Raw genomic sequence first — 17,491 nt, 5'->3', positions numbered from 1 at the left:
TGGTTAGGGGTTAGAAGGTGGAGTGGGTGGTGTTTAGGGGTTTGAGGGTAGAATGGGTGGTGGTTAGGGGTTAGAAGGTGGAGTGGGTGGTGTTTAGGGGTTTGAGGGTAGAATGGGTGGTGGTTAGGGGTTAGAAGGTGGAGTGGGTGGTGTTTAGGGGTTTGAGGGTAGAATGGGTGGTGGTTAGGGGTTAGAAGGTGGAGTGGGTGGTGTTTAGGGGGTTTGAGGGTAGAATGGGTGGTGGTTAGGGGTTAGAAGGTGGAGTGGGTGGTGTTTAGGGGTTTGAGGGTAGAATGGGTGGTGGTTAGGGGTTAGAAGGTGGAGTGAGTGGTGGTTAGGGGGTTTGAGGGTAGAGTTGGTGTTGGTTACAAGGTTTGGGGGTAGAATGAGTGGTGGTTAGGGGTTAGAGGGTGGAGTGGGTGAGGGTTGTGGGGTTTGGGGGTGGGGTGGGTGGTGGAAGGGGGTTTTGGGGTGAGTGATTGAGTGAAAAAGTATCTTGTGGTGCACATTGCCTGTTTGAGTGTACATTCCCACTGATTTGAGAATAATTTGATTGTCAAATTTAGTTTTCCAGCTATAAGTAAGGTCTCTCCTGCTTCTCTTCACAGAGGTAACTACAGTTACTGTTGGAGGTGTCCAGACTGCAGACGACAATGTATTCTCAACATCTGTCGCCGCAGCAACCTCTATCCCTGAGCATGTGCTTGTGAGTATTTGGGGTGATTTCAACAAAGTCTTAAAAGTGTCCCTTTTCTTATTTGGAATTGATGCAAATAATCAACTGCATCAAATTCAGAGGTATGAATTTAATTTTCTGACTACCAGTTTTAAGTCCGGTAAGCAAGATTTGCTCTTTTGCTGGTTTGGACCTACCAGCACCAACGATGTTTTTGTAAAATAATGGTGACAGAACACAATGCATTTACAGGACTAAAGAAGTGTACCATGTCTCTGACTGCTGTTTGTGGTGTGTGTAGTCAGGCAGAACCACCCTGCAGATCAGGGACAGTCTCAGCACACAGAAGGCCACACTGATCGTTGTGCACACAGATGGGAGTATAGTGGATGCCACAGGCCTGAAGGCAGCAGCTGCACCCATGACTCCAGGTGGGGGTGGGTGGCTGGGTGGCTGTTTTAAGTTTGCAGTAGAACTTGCCTTTGTGTAGACATAGATAAGGGAACTGGTTCATGTGCAACTATTATAAAGATCAAATAATTATCTGACTAACCCCTGTAGTAGTTCTTGATGAAAGCCTGTAGCTATAATTTAATGTTATCATATAATTGTTTCTGTTATGAGGAAACTTGGTGCTTCTCTCCCCTCATTGCTTAAAACTTTTGAACACCATTCTAGGATCTCAGACTCCCTCTACCCCGCTGACTGCGAGCCATGACAAAGATGTGTCCAAGTATAACTGGGATCCGTCTGTGTATGACAATGAACTGCCGGTCCGATGCAGGAACACTAGCGGGATCCTCTACAAAAACAGACTGGGTTCAGGTATCCTCTGCCCACTAGGTGGCACCAGAGCACTATCGACTGAGGGGCCAGTCTTGTAATCGAGCCTCAAGTAATCTGTGTACAAATAAAGAATGTAATACACTGTATTGTTATGAATGTATCTTAGTGTGCGCTTTGAATATGTATGTACACGTTGCTATCAGGGGGCAAAGGGCATTGTGTCAAGCACAACAATAAGTGGTACACTCCCACGGAGTTCGAGGGACTTTCAGGGAGGGCCAGCAGTAAGGACTGGAAGAGGAGCATTCGCTATGCTGGCCGACCTCTACAGTGCCTTATACAGGTCGGACTGGGAACAGTGTGTTCTCACCCTCACACGGTCCGCAACCAGAAGCAGTTGATGTTTCAAATGTTTTTGGAATAGAAGAACAGCTGCCGATTGTGAGGATGCAATTGTGATCGCGTGTTGGCGTTTTTTTTACAGGAGCGCATCCTCAACCCCCACGCTGCCTCCTGTACCTGTGCGGCCTGCTGTGATGACCTAACTATGGTCGGTGTCCTGGCCTCTTTTCCTCTCTGCATTATTAATACACAGACTGTCAGGGATGCAGGGTTTAGCAGTTTTCTCGTCATTTGGTAAATCAGTTTTGTTGTTGTTTGTTCGTCTGAATGTTTTTTAGCAAGGAGAACGGAGAACTTCTAAGCAACTCCAGGTTGTAAATCACAGGTTTTAAAATCTCAAGAGATAACAAGGCCAGCAGTCCCTTGACAGTTTACACTAAGCTTTTCTCTTGTTGTAGTAGATGGGGGTTCAGGCCAACATAAGCTGCTGGTAGTGGCTCATTCAGGCCCTGTCTGTCCATTTTGTTATTTAAAGACTCACTATTCTCCTCATTCTGCTATCTCTGTCCTCCCCTCATTCAGAGCAAGGATGGTTCGTTCGGAGGAGACAGCGTGTCCATGGTAAAGACAGACGGCTCTGTTGTTAATGTGCTGCTTTGCGCTCTCAGTGACGGTCGTGTCTGATACACGGCTGCTCCCTCTCCCGCAGACGGGCCCCGTGCGACTTTTCGTCCCCTACAAGAGGCGCAAGAAAGATAGCGAGCCTCCGGCCTCTCCAGAGAAGAAGGAGACCCCTCCGGCTAAGAGCATCGCACTGGCTCCAGGGGCCACGTGTGAGTGTGATCCCGCTGCTGCTCTCATGTGACATCACACCAGGCACAGATGCACACACACACACACACACACACACGCGCACACACACACACAGGCTTCTTCTGTTTATGATGTAGAAGCCACCCGATATTTTGTCTCCGTCAGGGCTCTGATCTGTTTAAGCAGAATTGTTAGTCTTACTCCTGACAGTCTGCATTTGTTTTCTGGTTTTATTTGACATGCAGGGAGGGAAGAGTACCACTTGACTTTATTTGGTTTGTTTTTCTTGTTTGTGTTGATCTTTTTTGGAGTGAGGTGGGAAGTAGAAGTCAGAGGTCACAGTTACACTAACCTTTTGGTATGAGAAGCACTGAATCCTGTTGGTTCAATCAGAGAAAAAAAACCTACAATTCTTTTGTCGTTTGAGAGTGTTGACATATAACACAAGAATGGGAGCAGATGTTTCCTGACACAACAGAAGACCTCTCTACCCCCCTACCCCCTACCTGTGTCTCTACATAAAGATGTTTCCTTTAGTAACCCCTGCCAAGAGGAACTAGCTCATGTGTCTGCAGCATTGCTTTATAGCTAAAGCAAAATCTTTAGAGTTGCATCTGTGTCTGTCTTCAGTCACGGTAACCCCATCAGGTCAACTCACTACGTCAAGCACGCTGACCTTTGACCGAGCAGCCACAGGAGATGCGACCGCCATCATCTCAGAGAGTCCTGCCCCGCCAGACGTCTTCAGCAACACAGCAGGTGGGTGATGGCCAATTTTACACAAGCATGCGTGCAAATATACATCTCCCCCGCAACACCTTTTCATTAATTGAGGTGTGACAAGAGAACAGTCCTGCCCTTGGGGCCATTCACCATCTATGGCCACTTTCATGCTTGTACATGCATATGTCCTGCTCTCCTTAGAGGTTTGTTGACTCTACGGGAAGAGTCCCGATTTAAAAATGAGTCTCTCCGCCTGGCTGGGTCAATTCAGGGGCTAGCCCCATCCTGATGGCTGTAATTGCAGGTTGCATTTAGGTACGTGACACCAGTGCACCCGTCCTCAGTTCAAAACTGATCTGTTTTGTACCTCTCAGTCAGCTGTACGAGTCTCGGAAAGAGAAAGGTGTTTTGGCAAGAGTATTGAATGGAGAAATAATTGGGTAATCAATCAGTGTGCTGGTTCTTCCTCAGGATGTGACTTTAGCTTACCACCTGTCATTGTAATGACAGGCTATACAGGCAAATTTTTACACACAAATAACTGGATCATTTTTTTTCCAGAATAGCCCACTGCTATCCAAATATCTCCACATACATCCTTCTCCATGTTCCTCCCTCTCTAAACTCCCACCAAACTCAGCTCTACATGCATCCTTCTCCATGCCCCCTGCCCTAAACTCTCAGTGACAGTTTTGACATGGCCTGATTCTGAGGGCCCTTCAGGCAGGTGTCTCCTGATGTTTGAGCATGGTGAGCCTGACACAGCACTGATGCCCTCTCGTTCACTTTTGGCTGGGGGCCTGACACACGGACACGGCCTCTCTCAGGTCACCTCTACCAGCTCACACTATTGCCTTTTACTCTGCAGTGAGAAAATATGGCTGCCAGGCTTGCAGACAATGAACTATGAACTTGGAAATGTGTTGGCTATGTTACTGGATATATAAATAATTCTATTTATAATTATAACTAAATTATAATTAATTATAACTAAAGAATATAATTGTCATTTTATTACTACTTGAATTGTCACCGGAAGAAGGCACATTAATTGCCATTAAAATGTACATGGTAGTGTTAGACATGCAACTGATCTTAATTGCTAGTAATGTTTAATACTTTTCTACCAAATTCCTTTTCCTTAATTTTTACTGCAGAATTTTGTGGAATCAGGTGCTACAGACCATGTGATCTGCCAGGGTCATCTTCCTTTGCAGGTTTCATTACATATTCTCTACACTGGCTTTAATCAGAATGCTGATTCAATTGCCATGGGCCAGTTAATCCACGTGGCCACCTGTGAAAAATGCCTTGGAATCAAGGAAAAGACAAATAAGAACATTATTGGATATATATGATCAGATTGGCTTGGCTTGTAACTGAAGCTGACTTTGCCCATGTGTGTGTGTGTGTGTGTGTGTGTGTGTGTGTGTGTGTGTGTGTGTGTGTGTGTGTGTGTGTGTGTGTGTGTGTGTGTGTGTGTGTGTGTGTGTGTGTGTGTATAAACACAGCCCCATATCTCTCACTCTCCTCTCAGAGAAAGAGGTAGTTGGGGAGTCAAGATTATGCTCGCGACTTTTCTATAAATTCCATAACTTCTAACTATAAGGATAGTGGAACCGTTAACATCTAACGTTATCAATACTACAGATTTTACTAATCTTTAACCAGTTTGTACTCAGGAACAGCTTTCAGGTGCATTCCTAGGCTGCAGTGTATCCGCTGCCCTGTAGAACGTCCTAGAGTACATGCACCAAGCTATGTAAGCTCTTCTGAGCAGAGCAACACAGAAAAAGCAGAAATGTTTTTTTCCCTTAGTGTTTAGCTCCCAGTTGTTCATTTTGGAACCCGCTCCTTTATATGGCGGAGATAGCCAGGAAACCTAAATGTAATTACAAGCCAATAACAGATCTAGTGTCTCAAAGTGTATATTGCTCCTCTCTCTGTGTGCTAAGAACAGGGATCAAGTGTCAAACATAATAGTGTACATATTGATTGAAGACTTGTTTGACTCTCATTTCTTAATTGATATTTTAATGTGCATGTGATAGTGGGTTCTGGTTTGTAGGTGCCTGATTTGTTTAAGGATCTGGAAACATAGGTCATAGCCAAAGCCCGATAGGTTCATCATGAATGGGCAGCCCAATTTCAGGAAAACAAGCAGAGCCTTGGTTGATAGCATAGCTGGTGAAGAGGCTCTGGACATGTAAATAAAGCATTACCGTTACACTACCTGTGTTCTAAATGACCTTTAATTACAGCAGGCATGGGTGGAGCTGATCATATGTCTGAGCTTCTGTCAGAAAGTTATAAGCACAGGTATAGAATAATACAGGGAGCTAAAGTAACATGCTGTGGTTATTATTCCTCTCTGGGCACGCCAGGCCAGCTGTGTCTCTGTGTGCAGGAGCCCCACGGTAGCTGCTGCCCTCAGTAGAGAACAAGGACAGAATGAAAATGAGGGTTAGCCCAGAGTCCTTGAGGACTGGGTTGGACAGCACTTCTCTACACTAAGGCGGAGAGAAGTTGTTTGCGTAGGACGCACAGCTATAGGGAACCCCGTGTCTGGGTCTGTAATGAATTATGTTATGGTTTGAGGTGATAAACTGTTGAAATGTGGAACACTGCTAGAACATTTAGGTCCCCTCCCCACTCTCACACCACATACTAGCAGGTTTAATGGGAAGATCTGTCCTGTGTGAGGTTTGTCCTTGGGCTGATAAATCAGGAACTGTTGAAATCTGTGGTGGGGATAAAATGTTTAGTGCTATGCTTTTTGACAAGTCACCTGCAACCAACCTTCAGCACAGCCTGCAGGCCCAACAAAGCAGCTTAATAGAGCCTGTCTTTATATTCCCTTTGCCCTCTGTTAGCTCCACCACTGCTGCTCCTAAACATCGGTGCTCTTCCACACGTTTCTGTTCCTTTTGCAGTGTTGGCCACACTGCCGGCACTGGCCGTCCTCCCTCAGCAGACCATGGTGCAGCCTAAAGCCGGGGCGGGCGGAGCAGAGGCGGGTGAGCAGCGCTCCACCTGGCTCTACCTGGAGGAGACGGCCAACGCTCTGCTCCACACGGCGCAGCATCTCCGGGCCCTCATCGCCCAGGCCAAGCAGGCCAGCCAGTCGTCTGGCACCGGCTCTGGAGGCCTGGAGAAGAGCGCTTGCTGCAGGAAGGACGTAAGTATCATGCGTCTGCGTGCACCGCCGCTGCACGGGGAAGAGGTTTGTGCTGAGCATGGATCAGTTTCCTTTCCTCACAGAAGCCCAGTCTTTCTTGGATAAGAAACTGCAAAACTATTTCCAGATCAGTGTAAAAGTGCATAGTATTAAATCTGCAAGTATGAAATATATTGATCTTTTAAAGAGTTTTAAAGGAATATTTAAGTAACCACACGTTTCTGATTGTCTGAACAGAGTTAAAACATTTTTTCATTAGTATTTTAATACCTCTCTAAAAATAGCTTGCGTCCCTTTTACAGATCAGCTCTAGTATAGTTGCTGAGAGGGTCCATCTCTGACCCACTGCCAGGGCTGATGAGCGGGAAGTTGTGACTGGTACACAGCTTTGCCAGCTTTGTGTGTAGCTTTTGAACACTGGGACTCCAAGGTGACCTGCCCAAGTGGCTGGTGTTCCCTAAAGAAAATAATTCAGTATACCAGTTCACTGGGTCCTTAATCATTTATTCATTTGTAGTGATAAAGTCTTGTACAGAATCCTTCATTAAGTCAGTAGTGTGACCCAGACTGCTTGAAAGAAAAAGCTCTAGACAAAGGCTACTTTAGCGAACAATTATTCTAACACCTTTAGCAAGTGGAATTGATGTATCATTATTATTATAAGGATGAATAATAATCTTAAAACCAAAGACCAGTATAAACATGAGGAAAGAGTCATTTTGTGCTTTGACTTACAGGAGGAGTTTTCAGACAGAAAAAAAAAAGATTGATACCATACTTTTTTACTAAATTTGTGGTTTTTCAGTACCATTAACAAAGATTTTACATTTAAATTCATGATCATAGTATGTTAGAGGAACTAGAGAAATTCCTGTGAATCACTTGCACTGCATTTAGTGGGTGAATGTGACTGCAGTAGTAGTAGTAGTAGTAGTAGTAGCTCAGTGGATAAAGTACTTGACTTGTAATTAGAAGGTTGCTGTTCAAGCCCCACTGTTGGGCCCCTGAGGCCCTTAACCCTCAATTGCTCAAGTTATACTCAGTCATAATTGTAACTTGTTTTGGATAAAAGCATCAGTTAAATATGTGCAGTGCTGAATGCTAGACTTTGATGTTGTGGGAATTTTCCTAAATAGAATGTCTTTTAGAGTCAGCCTGATGGAAAGACAAAATCTTTAACTGTTAATATGGAAGTAACCGTGCAGCATTGTAGTCTTGTGCAGCTTAGCTTTTACCATTCTGTGCAGAAATTATTCTCATACTAGTGTACCACGGCAGCTCAGTTCACCACTACAGAGACACCTTGTGATATGTGCTAAGAATGTGAAGGTGATGCTTAACAATGCCATTTCCCCTCCGCATCAGCTCTTAGTGGATCTCTCATCACTAAAGCTAATCATCACCTTTTACTGGGTCTGTCATCACTAAGTGGGCCAATCATGAGCTTCTCTCCTTCAGCCTTTTCCGAGCCAGCTGTCACTTGCTGATGACCCAGAGGGGAAGATTACTGAAATTATCATCAAGGCAAGTGGGCGTACTTCTTTCTCTCTGTCTCTCACCTTCTTTTCCTCTTTCTGCATCTCTGTGTCTCTGTTTCCCCCAGTCTTTCTCTTTTATGTACTTTTGTCTCCCACATTTGTCTTTGAACTCAGATTTCTGAAACCAAGAGTGTGTCTGTGTGTATTTCTGCCAGTATTTGTGTGAGTGTGCAAACACCAATCTATTCCTGATACAAGGAATATGCTTCTGTGAAGCTTCATAAGACAAATGTCTCTTCACAGCCGTGTCATGCCTTTTTGTCGTCACTACAGGGGGCTTGACTGGTATAGTTCTGATGTCCTGTAGTGCAGCTGACTGCTTTAGTTCACTATAACAGTAGAGTTTACAAAGAAACCTGCATTTTCTCATTACCTTCATTAGATCTGGTGCTTAACTACCATTATACTATATACAACAGAAGTGAGTACACCCTGTGCAAAATCAGTTAAATGTTCATTGAATTACAAATGGATCAATTTACAGTAATTGCATTATTTGTAAGTTGAACAGTAGGGTTGCACATATTTCTGGAGAGATGTTCTACCATTAGAGACTATTTTTTCAGCTGCTCTTTGGTGGAGGGTTTGTGTTGCTCTACCTTGCACTTAGCTTTAATTTTGGAAGGTGATAGTTTTCACCTTTTTTCTTCATTAGAAACTATTGTATGATTTTGGCAGTGAGATTTGGATTTTTATCATGCTGGAATATTCCTATTCTGCCAAGCTTATGGCAACTGGGAGTCATCCAGTATTTTGGTATATCCACAGGTATTCATGTTACCACCTATAAATGTCATATCCCCAACACCTTTTGCACTCATGCAGCCCCATATCATCACATTTCACAGTGTGCTGCACTATCTGAGCTGGGCGTTCACTGTGGTAGTCCTGGCTATGTTTACCCCAAACACGCTGGACCCCATCTGAGCTGAACACATTTACCTAGATCTCATCTGACCAAAGAATGAGCCCCCAGTATTCATTAGGCTTCTTACCATGTTCATGTTTTATGTAAAGTTTAATCTTGCAGTTTTGTGCCAAAGAGCAAGCAAAGCGTTTTTTTAGAGACTGACTTAATTGCAATGTCCTTCACACTGCCTGAGCTGTCAGAGAAACTCTGTTTTTCATTGATAGTCCCTGTAGCAAGCACTCTGTTTTTCAGAGCTAGACTGGGCAAGTAGCACACTGTGGCATCATTTTATGAGGACAGCCTCCACAGTTTAAATTAGTGCTCCTATATGGCTTGTTTTATACCTTCTGATTACTGCTGCATTTGTGTTTTGACTGATTTTAATTGGTGACTGATTTTATTGTTCTATGTTTGAGAAGTTTCACAATCAGATTTTTCAATACCTCTGGATATTATTTTCCATGTGAAGTCATGATACAGACATGCATATTGACACAGCCCATAGGTCAAATATTCTGCTGTTCAAAGGTCTCTTAATAACCTTGTCATGCAATTTGGCTAATGGGAAAACACAGGTGTACTAAATTTTGCTTCAGTGATCACAGATTTTCTAACTTTTGTGTCAGAAATCACAAGTATATTCAGTTGTGTTGCACTGTGTTCTACTTTAGAGCCTGTATTTTCAATAAAGTCTAAAGAATTTATTATTAAAGTATTTATTTTTGATTGTGTATAAGAGAAAATATTCTATTGTCAGCTTTGACATAATGCAATTATTAAGAAGATATTGCACAGGGGTGTACTCACTTTTGTTGTGTACTGTATATTTAACATAAACTATGGTCCTCCAGTAGTAATAAACTATAAATAACGCTAAGTAGTGATTAAATTTGTTTACATTTAAAGTGATTTTATTGTGTTAATATCACTGTGTTAATAGTCTTCTGTGAGCAAATTGGCTATTATGAACAAATTGGCTATTATGAGATGAGCAGGATTAGAACACTGTAGAGGTGATAGGAAGTAAAGACATATGGGGTTTCATGCGTTCTGGTTTATTATTGCTGAAGTGTACAGTGTGTTAATCTTAACTAGTTCCATAAATATTGTAAATTAAGGGAACCATAAACATAAGGTGTTGCTGCTTTGGCCTCTGTGTAGAGCTTGGTATCAGCCCTGGTGTCTGGATTCTATTTGATTTAGTTAACAAGGTCCTGTTGTGATTCTGTATCCATTCTATGTGATTCATTTTGGGACTAATGAATCGATACAATTCCCAAATTGTGTATGATGGTATTATAATTAGTGTTGCACATGGAACATCAAGTTATAATTTGTATATAGAGAATTAATGTAATGGGTAATGTTAAGCATTCAAAATGGGGCTCAAATCATTACATTAATTCTTTTTTTTTACTCCAAAATTTGGAATTGTTATGTAAGTATGCTAAGATTAAAAGTCTAAATATGTACAATGGAAATGACCACAACACCAAATATATAAGTTAAGTGTGCACTGTTAAGTGATAGGGGCAGAATTGCACGCAAGAGCCTGAAACTTATAAGCCAAAATCTTCACTGAAACAACAACACAAGAGTACACATGCTGATTATGAAAATCTGATTTATGAGATCAGTCTTATGATTTTAAGAATTGTTGGTAGATTAACAAAAGAAAATCATAAAAAATGTAAATGTTTGTGGTTTTATTTAAAGGTAGTTGTGTAAAGCCTTAGGCTGTAGAAACAAGACCTTTTGTGCTTCACAAACAAACAGTGTTATGTGTATTTGGAGCAGTTGCACAGAGGAATGGCAGTCCAGATGCCTATCCAGCTCACAGCTCTGTGTGTGGGGGTAGCTAGGAGGTCAACGGAGGAGGGGTTGGAGAATTGTTCTGTGGAGTATGATGTTGACTGAGTTGTTTTGTGGAGTGAACTGGGGTTTTGGGGTGTTGTTTTGTGGGGTGAACTGGGTTTGGCGAGTTATTTTGTGAACTGGGTTTGGGGAGTTGTTTTGTGGAATGTGATGTGTTTGGGTGAACTGGGGGTTTGGTGATCCCCAATATGGTCACATATATTAAGAAATTTTGTAAATTCTATATATTAATCCCGTATATACACTAAATATGTATCATTTTCTTTCATTTCTAGAACTTGTATTTAGGACTATTTTTTAAATCTCTTCTGCTGTTACCTGTCCTACATGTGTAAAAGTCTGAGCTGAAAAGGTGTTTGCCTTGTCCTTTACAGCACACCTGTGTGAACTGTGGCCGTGAAGCTTCGAGTGAATGTGCAGGGTGCCATAAAGTCCACTACTGCTCCAGCTTCTGCCAGAAAAAGGTGAGCAGCACCTCTCCAGAGTCAAAGACCAACCGCCTGCATCGTTAAATCCTGTGTGGTTGGTTTAGCCTCATATCATAATCTTGTCATATAATTTATACAAAATATTATATGGTTATATATTCTATAATTATTATATTATACTTACTGGTGACCTACAGAAAAACCTGATGCTTGGTGGTCTTCATCAATACCTAAAGAACACATTCACCGTAAATCTCAGTAACATGTCTCACAATCCAATGATGTTTCATAGCTCTGTGAAATACAAAGCAATGATTTGTTTGTCCAAATAATAAACTGTGTACATCCAGCACTGTGGTTATGTTGGTTGGGTGCATCCTTCTCAAATATCTCTTTGCAGGACTGGAAGGATCACCAGCACAGCTGCCCTCAGCCGAGTGGAGGTGTGGGCACACACGAGGAGGCTCACATAGCAAGCCTGGACACAGAGAAGGTTAAAGCCTAGCCCCCTCTACCACACAGCACATCTCCCCACACGACACTCACAGACTGCCTGGATCAGGACGATATGTGCATTTTCGATTCCCTGAAGATCTGACATGTGTGCATGCATGTGTGAGTGTGTGCGTGAATGTGTGAGTGTGTGTGAGTGTGTGTGCATAAGCGCACTTGCAAGTCCATGTGTAAAGCAAGAGACTGAAGCAAGCAGGAGAACCAACCTCATAAAGGATGGATGCATATTTCCCCTTCTGTATAACTCCAGCTGCAGCTGTAACGATGGATGCATATTTATGCCTCTGTATGACTCTAACTGCACTTGTAAAGCTCATTCACATAGATTTGGTTAAAGTTGTTTTTTACTTCAATAGTCATTGGCATTTTCAGAGCACACACACTAAACCAGGAGTCACTGCAACTGACAGAAGGTTTGTGATATGCTATCAACAGTAGCCTTTCAGGACTCTAACTTTACCCTTTACAGGGTAGCAATATCTATATTTTCCATCTATTTTAATAAATTAAGACTTAATAAACACAACTGGCAAAAATTAGAACTTTGCCAAGGTTTTTGTTCAAATAAATGTTAAGATGTTAGATTATTTTTTTCCATATTATATCCACACAGGTGTCCAACAGGAAAAGAAACCTTAGCACCAGCCCCTCAGTCCCAGCACTCATACACAAATAAATACATTTTACAGCCAGGCTTTGACAAAGCAGAAATAGATCATATGAATAAAATGAAATGACAAAAATAAAGGTTACATTGTGACTCTAAGTTTCTGTGCCCTCAACAAAGGTTAAAAAAGGATGCCAAATAGTATAAAACCTCCTGGAACACCCTCTGACAATGAAATTAATCTTCTCCAATTTGAGATGGTACATGATTTCTCTGACCCAGTGACTGTGTGTCAGTGAAATAGTGTCTTTCCATTTAAACTAAGAAATGTTCGAACAGTTAGGAGTTTTAATGAAATCATGCCAGTGAAGTACATCATCTAATCCAAATGTCAGGCCTAGCAATGTGGAACAGCAAATTAGTCTTGACCTAAAAATGTAATGATGTCATCCTAATTACTCAAATTAATGAATTTTAGACCTTCATACTGACATGCACTTATGATTACATTAGTAGCACCCAGAAAGCTGCAACACACCCTATGACCTTTTGAAAAGGAATTTATATGGGAATGTATATCTTATTTTTTTCATGCATCATGGTTATCCAGTTAGTCTGAATATAATCAGTATTAGTATTGACTGTAATGTTGATTTTATTACTGACACACTTCAGTTACTGGTGAACTTTGAGTTTATTGTCCCAAGACTGAATTCATGAACTGTATGTATTAAATATGCACAGACCATTTAAGATCTTTATTATGTCACTATCGCAAACTACCAGACAGGAGTAAAACCTGCACTTTCACATTCTTCAGGATTCAGCTTTGACACTGTGTGACCTGTAAAATTCAAGATACAAAGAACTACAAATCATCAACAATTTCTTGTATCATTGTTGCTTTATTGTTGAAAATATTTGCCATTTTCCCATACAGGACTGAATCCCTTTATTTATCTGTTGTAATGTGCCTGATACCATTGTCGAGTTTCTGTCTTTTGTAGCACATGCCATTATCTTCCCCATCTGTGGCTGTCTGCACTCTAATTGGCTTAGATGCCACATGCCTGTCAGTTTAAGCAAAAAATCTACAAGTTCTAATGGAGAATGAACACTATTGTGACATGTGGAGCTGTAAAGGTTTCATGAAGGTTTTGTACCAACCCACACTAATCAGCAAAAGTACAGGAAAACAACAAGTGTTCTGTTGTTATTTACATTTGTATCTCGGGTACAGAATCTCTGCTCTGTTATTAGGACTTGTGTCTCTTTAATCAGTGTCAGCCTGATAGGCAATCTGCACTTCCACCTGTTCCACTGAGCTGTATAAAATAATAACACACATGTACAAACAGATTAGTGTTTTGGAATTTATTTACACAGTTGGTCTAAGGCATGCGAGGCAGTGCTTGCCAGTGCTAATTGCCTTCCCACATCTTGGGTTAGTCTCTTGGTGCCAGGACCCTGGGCCTTGCCTCCTCTTTACAACATGGGCTAGTGTTGCTGTTGTAGTATCGCTAACTAGCAGTAGACTCCAGTAGACAGTAGACTAGCAGTGCACCAAGCAAAACCAGGCCAAGTAAAGAAAATTTGGCCATGAACCTGACAGAAACGGAGCAGGAGAGGAGGAAGAGTAACTGAAAAAGTAAAGCACTTTCTTTCTTGAAATTCATAAAGTTAATTTCTCTGGGTTTGCGATATTCAAACTGCATGAAAACTGAAAACTGCTCTTTGCTGTTAGTCTGCTGAGTTTTAAGGTGGATTTGACATTTTGAATAAGAAGCTGGAGAATAAGATAATGTTCACAAACTCTTTGTAGATTTAGTAGATTTTTGTTTGTTTTTTGCTAGAAAGAATAACCATTATGTAAACATTATCAGTTTAAATTTCTATTGGTTTTCAGCAGTGTTCGAGTGAAGAAAGATTCGTAGTACAGGTAGCTTCTCTGTGTGTTTGGTGCATATCTGGTAGAACAGCTGAAACAGCTGATTTACTGCTGAAGAACACAAGAAGAACAATTATAAGATTATTATTAAGTTGATGTTGTATTACTGTTGCATTCAGTAATGAGAAAAAATGCAGATGAACTATAATGGGAATTTCAGGACTGAGTGAGGCAGTCGTATACAGTGGAAACAGACAGACAAACATACCGTGTGGGTGTTTGTGTGTGTTGAGGGTCAGTACAGTAAAGCTGAGAACCAAGAAGGTGATGACCAAGGCAAGAAATATCAGCTCACTGAAACATTGACTCTAGGGTTAACAATTTTAGTTCTATTTATCTGTCATATCCATGCATGACAGCCGTAAAAACTGCATAATACATCCCACACAAAACAATTCCCCCAAACAAATGAACCACAGCTCCACTGTGGTTTTAATGAAAAACTATCACATTGGTGTTGATATCGGGTGACGTTCAAATACAAGATGTTGGTATTGGCTTGGTACAGAAAAACCAACTCCACCATTATCTTTTAATTTCAAGTATTAAGCCATGCACTACTTACTAATTTCAGCCAAAACCAGTACAGAAGACAATCATGACCTTGTGTTTCCTCTTTCTTGGAATTCTGAATTGTAAATGACACACACACACAGAGTAAAGTGCATTCCTGAAATGGCTTTTAGATAATGGCTGTGGCACATTGCAGAGATGACCTGGGCTTGCCCCTGAGGTGGCCATCCAATGTCATGCATCTGACATCATCCACATTAATCCAGAGCTGATGAACTATGCACCTCCGAGAATTACTACATTTGTACCTTTTCCTGAAAATGTTCACTTTTTGCACTATAGAAGGACAATTTGTAAAAGGTTTTCTTTGTAGTCGAATTGTTCCATGGATCTAGGATGCAAATAACAATAAAAAGTGCTGTTCGTACCATTTTGAAATGCTTTTGACTGAATATAGTTTTTGGTTTTAATGATAACCTTGGTGTTCTACGCTCATCTTAGTATAGCTCACCTTGCAGTTATAATAAATCCAAATAAACAGGTAAATATGGTATATTCCAAGGAGGTAATGACATTGTAAAACTTCAATGTTGGCCACAAGGTATGCCAGTGTTATGGGCCTGTTTTAGGAGGAACTCTCCAGGGTTGTCTAGTCAAATCTACCTGTGGGCGATTCGTGAGCCCACTATAATTTATTCTGCCTCTCTGTGTCCCTCGGCTTTCTACCTCTGTATGTATGCTCTCATGTCAAGGTCAGCTCCCTCGTGGTACGCTCATAACCAGACTCACAGAAACTACCCTGAACACACCCAGTGTTTCCATGACAACAAATATTACATCGTGGGCCAAAAGGAATTCAAAAGTGCCGTTTCATTGGTGTTTTGAAGTTGTCGAAAATCTGGCTTGGCTTCACTTTGCATTTGTAAGAAAAAGTTGATGGAAAAAGTATGTGAACTGCTAGAGAGGAAAAAGACACATTCTGGTGTTCTGATGAGTTCAGGTATGGGTTTGACCTGCCATGCTATAAAAATTTTCATTTTTCAAATTTGGCTACATGTTCTGCACCAATAAATTCTATTGCAATATTTGCAATATAGCTAAGGATCTGCAGATGTCCCTTACACTCGATAACATCTATGTCCGTGAGTACTATAGGAGCAATATTGTGTGGACAGATGATATAAAAGTTACAATTTTAGGTAGATCTACACAACAATATATTTAATGAAGGGCATATCACCAAACATGGGCCTGTTTATCATCTCAAAGCAGAATGTCAGGAGTTTGTTTCTAAAACATAAACAGGTTATGCAGCATGACAATAAAATAGGATCAACAGTGTCTCAAATATATTTTGTATTTTAGAACAGCCCTGCCCTAATCTTGAAAATGCTGTGCTGTGGATTGAAGCATGCCATTCATGCAAGACATCCCAAAATTATACATAAACTGCAATTTTTGGATAGAACAATATGCCAAATTACTGCTCTGTGGACTGATCATCTGCTCCAGAAAGAGTTTGGTTAGTTATCAATAATCATTAAGTATTTACCTGACACTTTTATCCAAAGCAGTTTGCAATTCTGACAGAACACAACTTGAGTTTAAGGGCCTTGCTCAGGGACCCAACAGTGGCAACTTGCCAGTGGTCAGGCTTGAACTGACATCCTTCTGATTACTAGTCAAGTACCTTAATCACTGAGCTTGACATCATAGGTACAAGTTACACTGAAATCCAGGTAATTCTGAAACATTTTCTTTTAACTGTTAACTTTATTGATATTTACCTGAAGACAAATTCAGAAAGAATTTTGAAGACAATAACTTCTTTTGACGTGATCTGTTGAACCACTAAAATGAGAAGGTGTATGTTTGTAGGTGTATGTTTCCTGCCTGTACTTGCATTATGTCTAGTTTCCATCTGTGCACCACAGAGAGAGGGCACAAAAGGTGTCGTCTCATTCATCAGCTAGCAATGACACACTGTAACCGTGATTGTCGTATGACATTTCATACTGAGGTGGTTTTATTCCCTGCTACCCCCTGTATTCATTCAGTGCTTCCGCTGGTACAGTTGTGTGGTTAGTTGCCATTGTCATATTTTAGGCTCCTCAAGACCCCACTGGGGGAAAAGCTTATTACTCGTTTTTCTCTTCAGGAGGTGACACCTCTGTGAGTTAGAGTTGGAGGCTTATTTTTGGTCTTTTGAAGAGTGCCAGAAACATCCTTCTGGCTTTTTAGGTGGAATCAAAAGTTCCTCCAAAAGACCAAATTTAAGTTGACGAAAGCTGATTGATTTGTTCATAGAAAAGGGAGTTGAGTAGAGTCAAAGACCAGGTATATATAAATTAAACCATAGGACAGCAAGGAAGGCTGAGCCGTGATGGACTGTTTCTCACAATGATAACAGAAATGAGTCCAGACATATGCACCCTGTCAAAATGAAATGACTGCATGCCCCCAATGTGCAGGAGGTTCAAATGTGGTCTGATGTGATTGGTTGCACCTGCAGTGCACTAGCGAGTCCTTGCTAATAGCCTGTGCTTGTGTTGTGAGAGGCCTAATAAAATCTGGTCACAGATTAGGTACATATTACCTATTATCACTTTAGATCCTAGTCACCTGTCAAGGTCATTTGACA

General features: G+C 41.3%; 1 protein-coding gene across 2 annotated transcripts in view; it reads left to right on the top strand.

Moving 5' to 3' along the window:
* The window catches only part of deaf1 (DEAF1 transcription factor), an 18,761-nt gene extending 3,492 nt beyond the window's left edge, over positions 1 to 15,269 (top strand). Inside the window, exons 2-13 of one of the 2 annotated variants that reach the window (XM_027021462.3) lie at positions 609 to 706; positions 978 to 1,107; positions 1,355 to 1,501; positions 1,666 to 1,805; positions 1,947 to 2,012; positions 2,387 to 2,425; positions 2,514 to 2,637; positions 3,248 to 3,376; positions 6,274 to 6,518; positions 7,977 to 8,042; positions 11,216 to 11,305; positions 11,670 to 15,269. In XM_027021462.3, coding sequence (XP_026877263.2) covers positions 609 to 706; positions 978 to 1,107; positions 1,355 to 1,501; positions 1,666 to 1,805; positions 1,947 to 2,012; positions 2,387 to 2,425; positions 2,514 to 2,637; positions 3,248 to 3,376; positions 6,274 to 6,518; positions 7,977 to 8,042; positions 11,216 to 11,305; positions 11,670 to 11,774 — 1,379 coding nt within the window. In that variant the 3' untranslated portion in view covers positions 11,775 to 15,269. The remainder of the gene's footprint in view (positions 1 to 608; positions 707 to 977; positions 1,108 to 1,354; positions 1,502 to 1,665; positions 1,806 to 1,946; positions 2,013 to 2,386; positions 2,426 to 2,513; positions 2,638 to 3,247; positions 3,377 to 6,273; positions 6,519 to 7,976; positions 8,043 to 11,215; positions 11,306 to 11,669) is intronic. The other variant, XM_035523730.2, reaches the window with a different exon arrangement.
* Positions 15,270 to 17,491: the final 2,222 nt, after the last annotated feature.

The sequence above is a fragment of the Electrophorus electricus genome, chromosome 4 (genome assembly GCF_041902795.1).
Source record: "Electrophorus electricus isolate QZ-2024a chromosome 4, ASM4190279v1, whole genome shotgun sequence".
Lineage (NCBI taxonomy): Eukaryota > Metazoa > Chordata > Actinopteri > Gymnotiformes > Gymnotidae > Electrophorus > Electrophorus electricus.
Note: the sequence above shows the minus strand (reverse complement) of the source record. Positions and strands in the feature narration are given on the sequence as shown.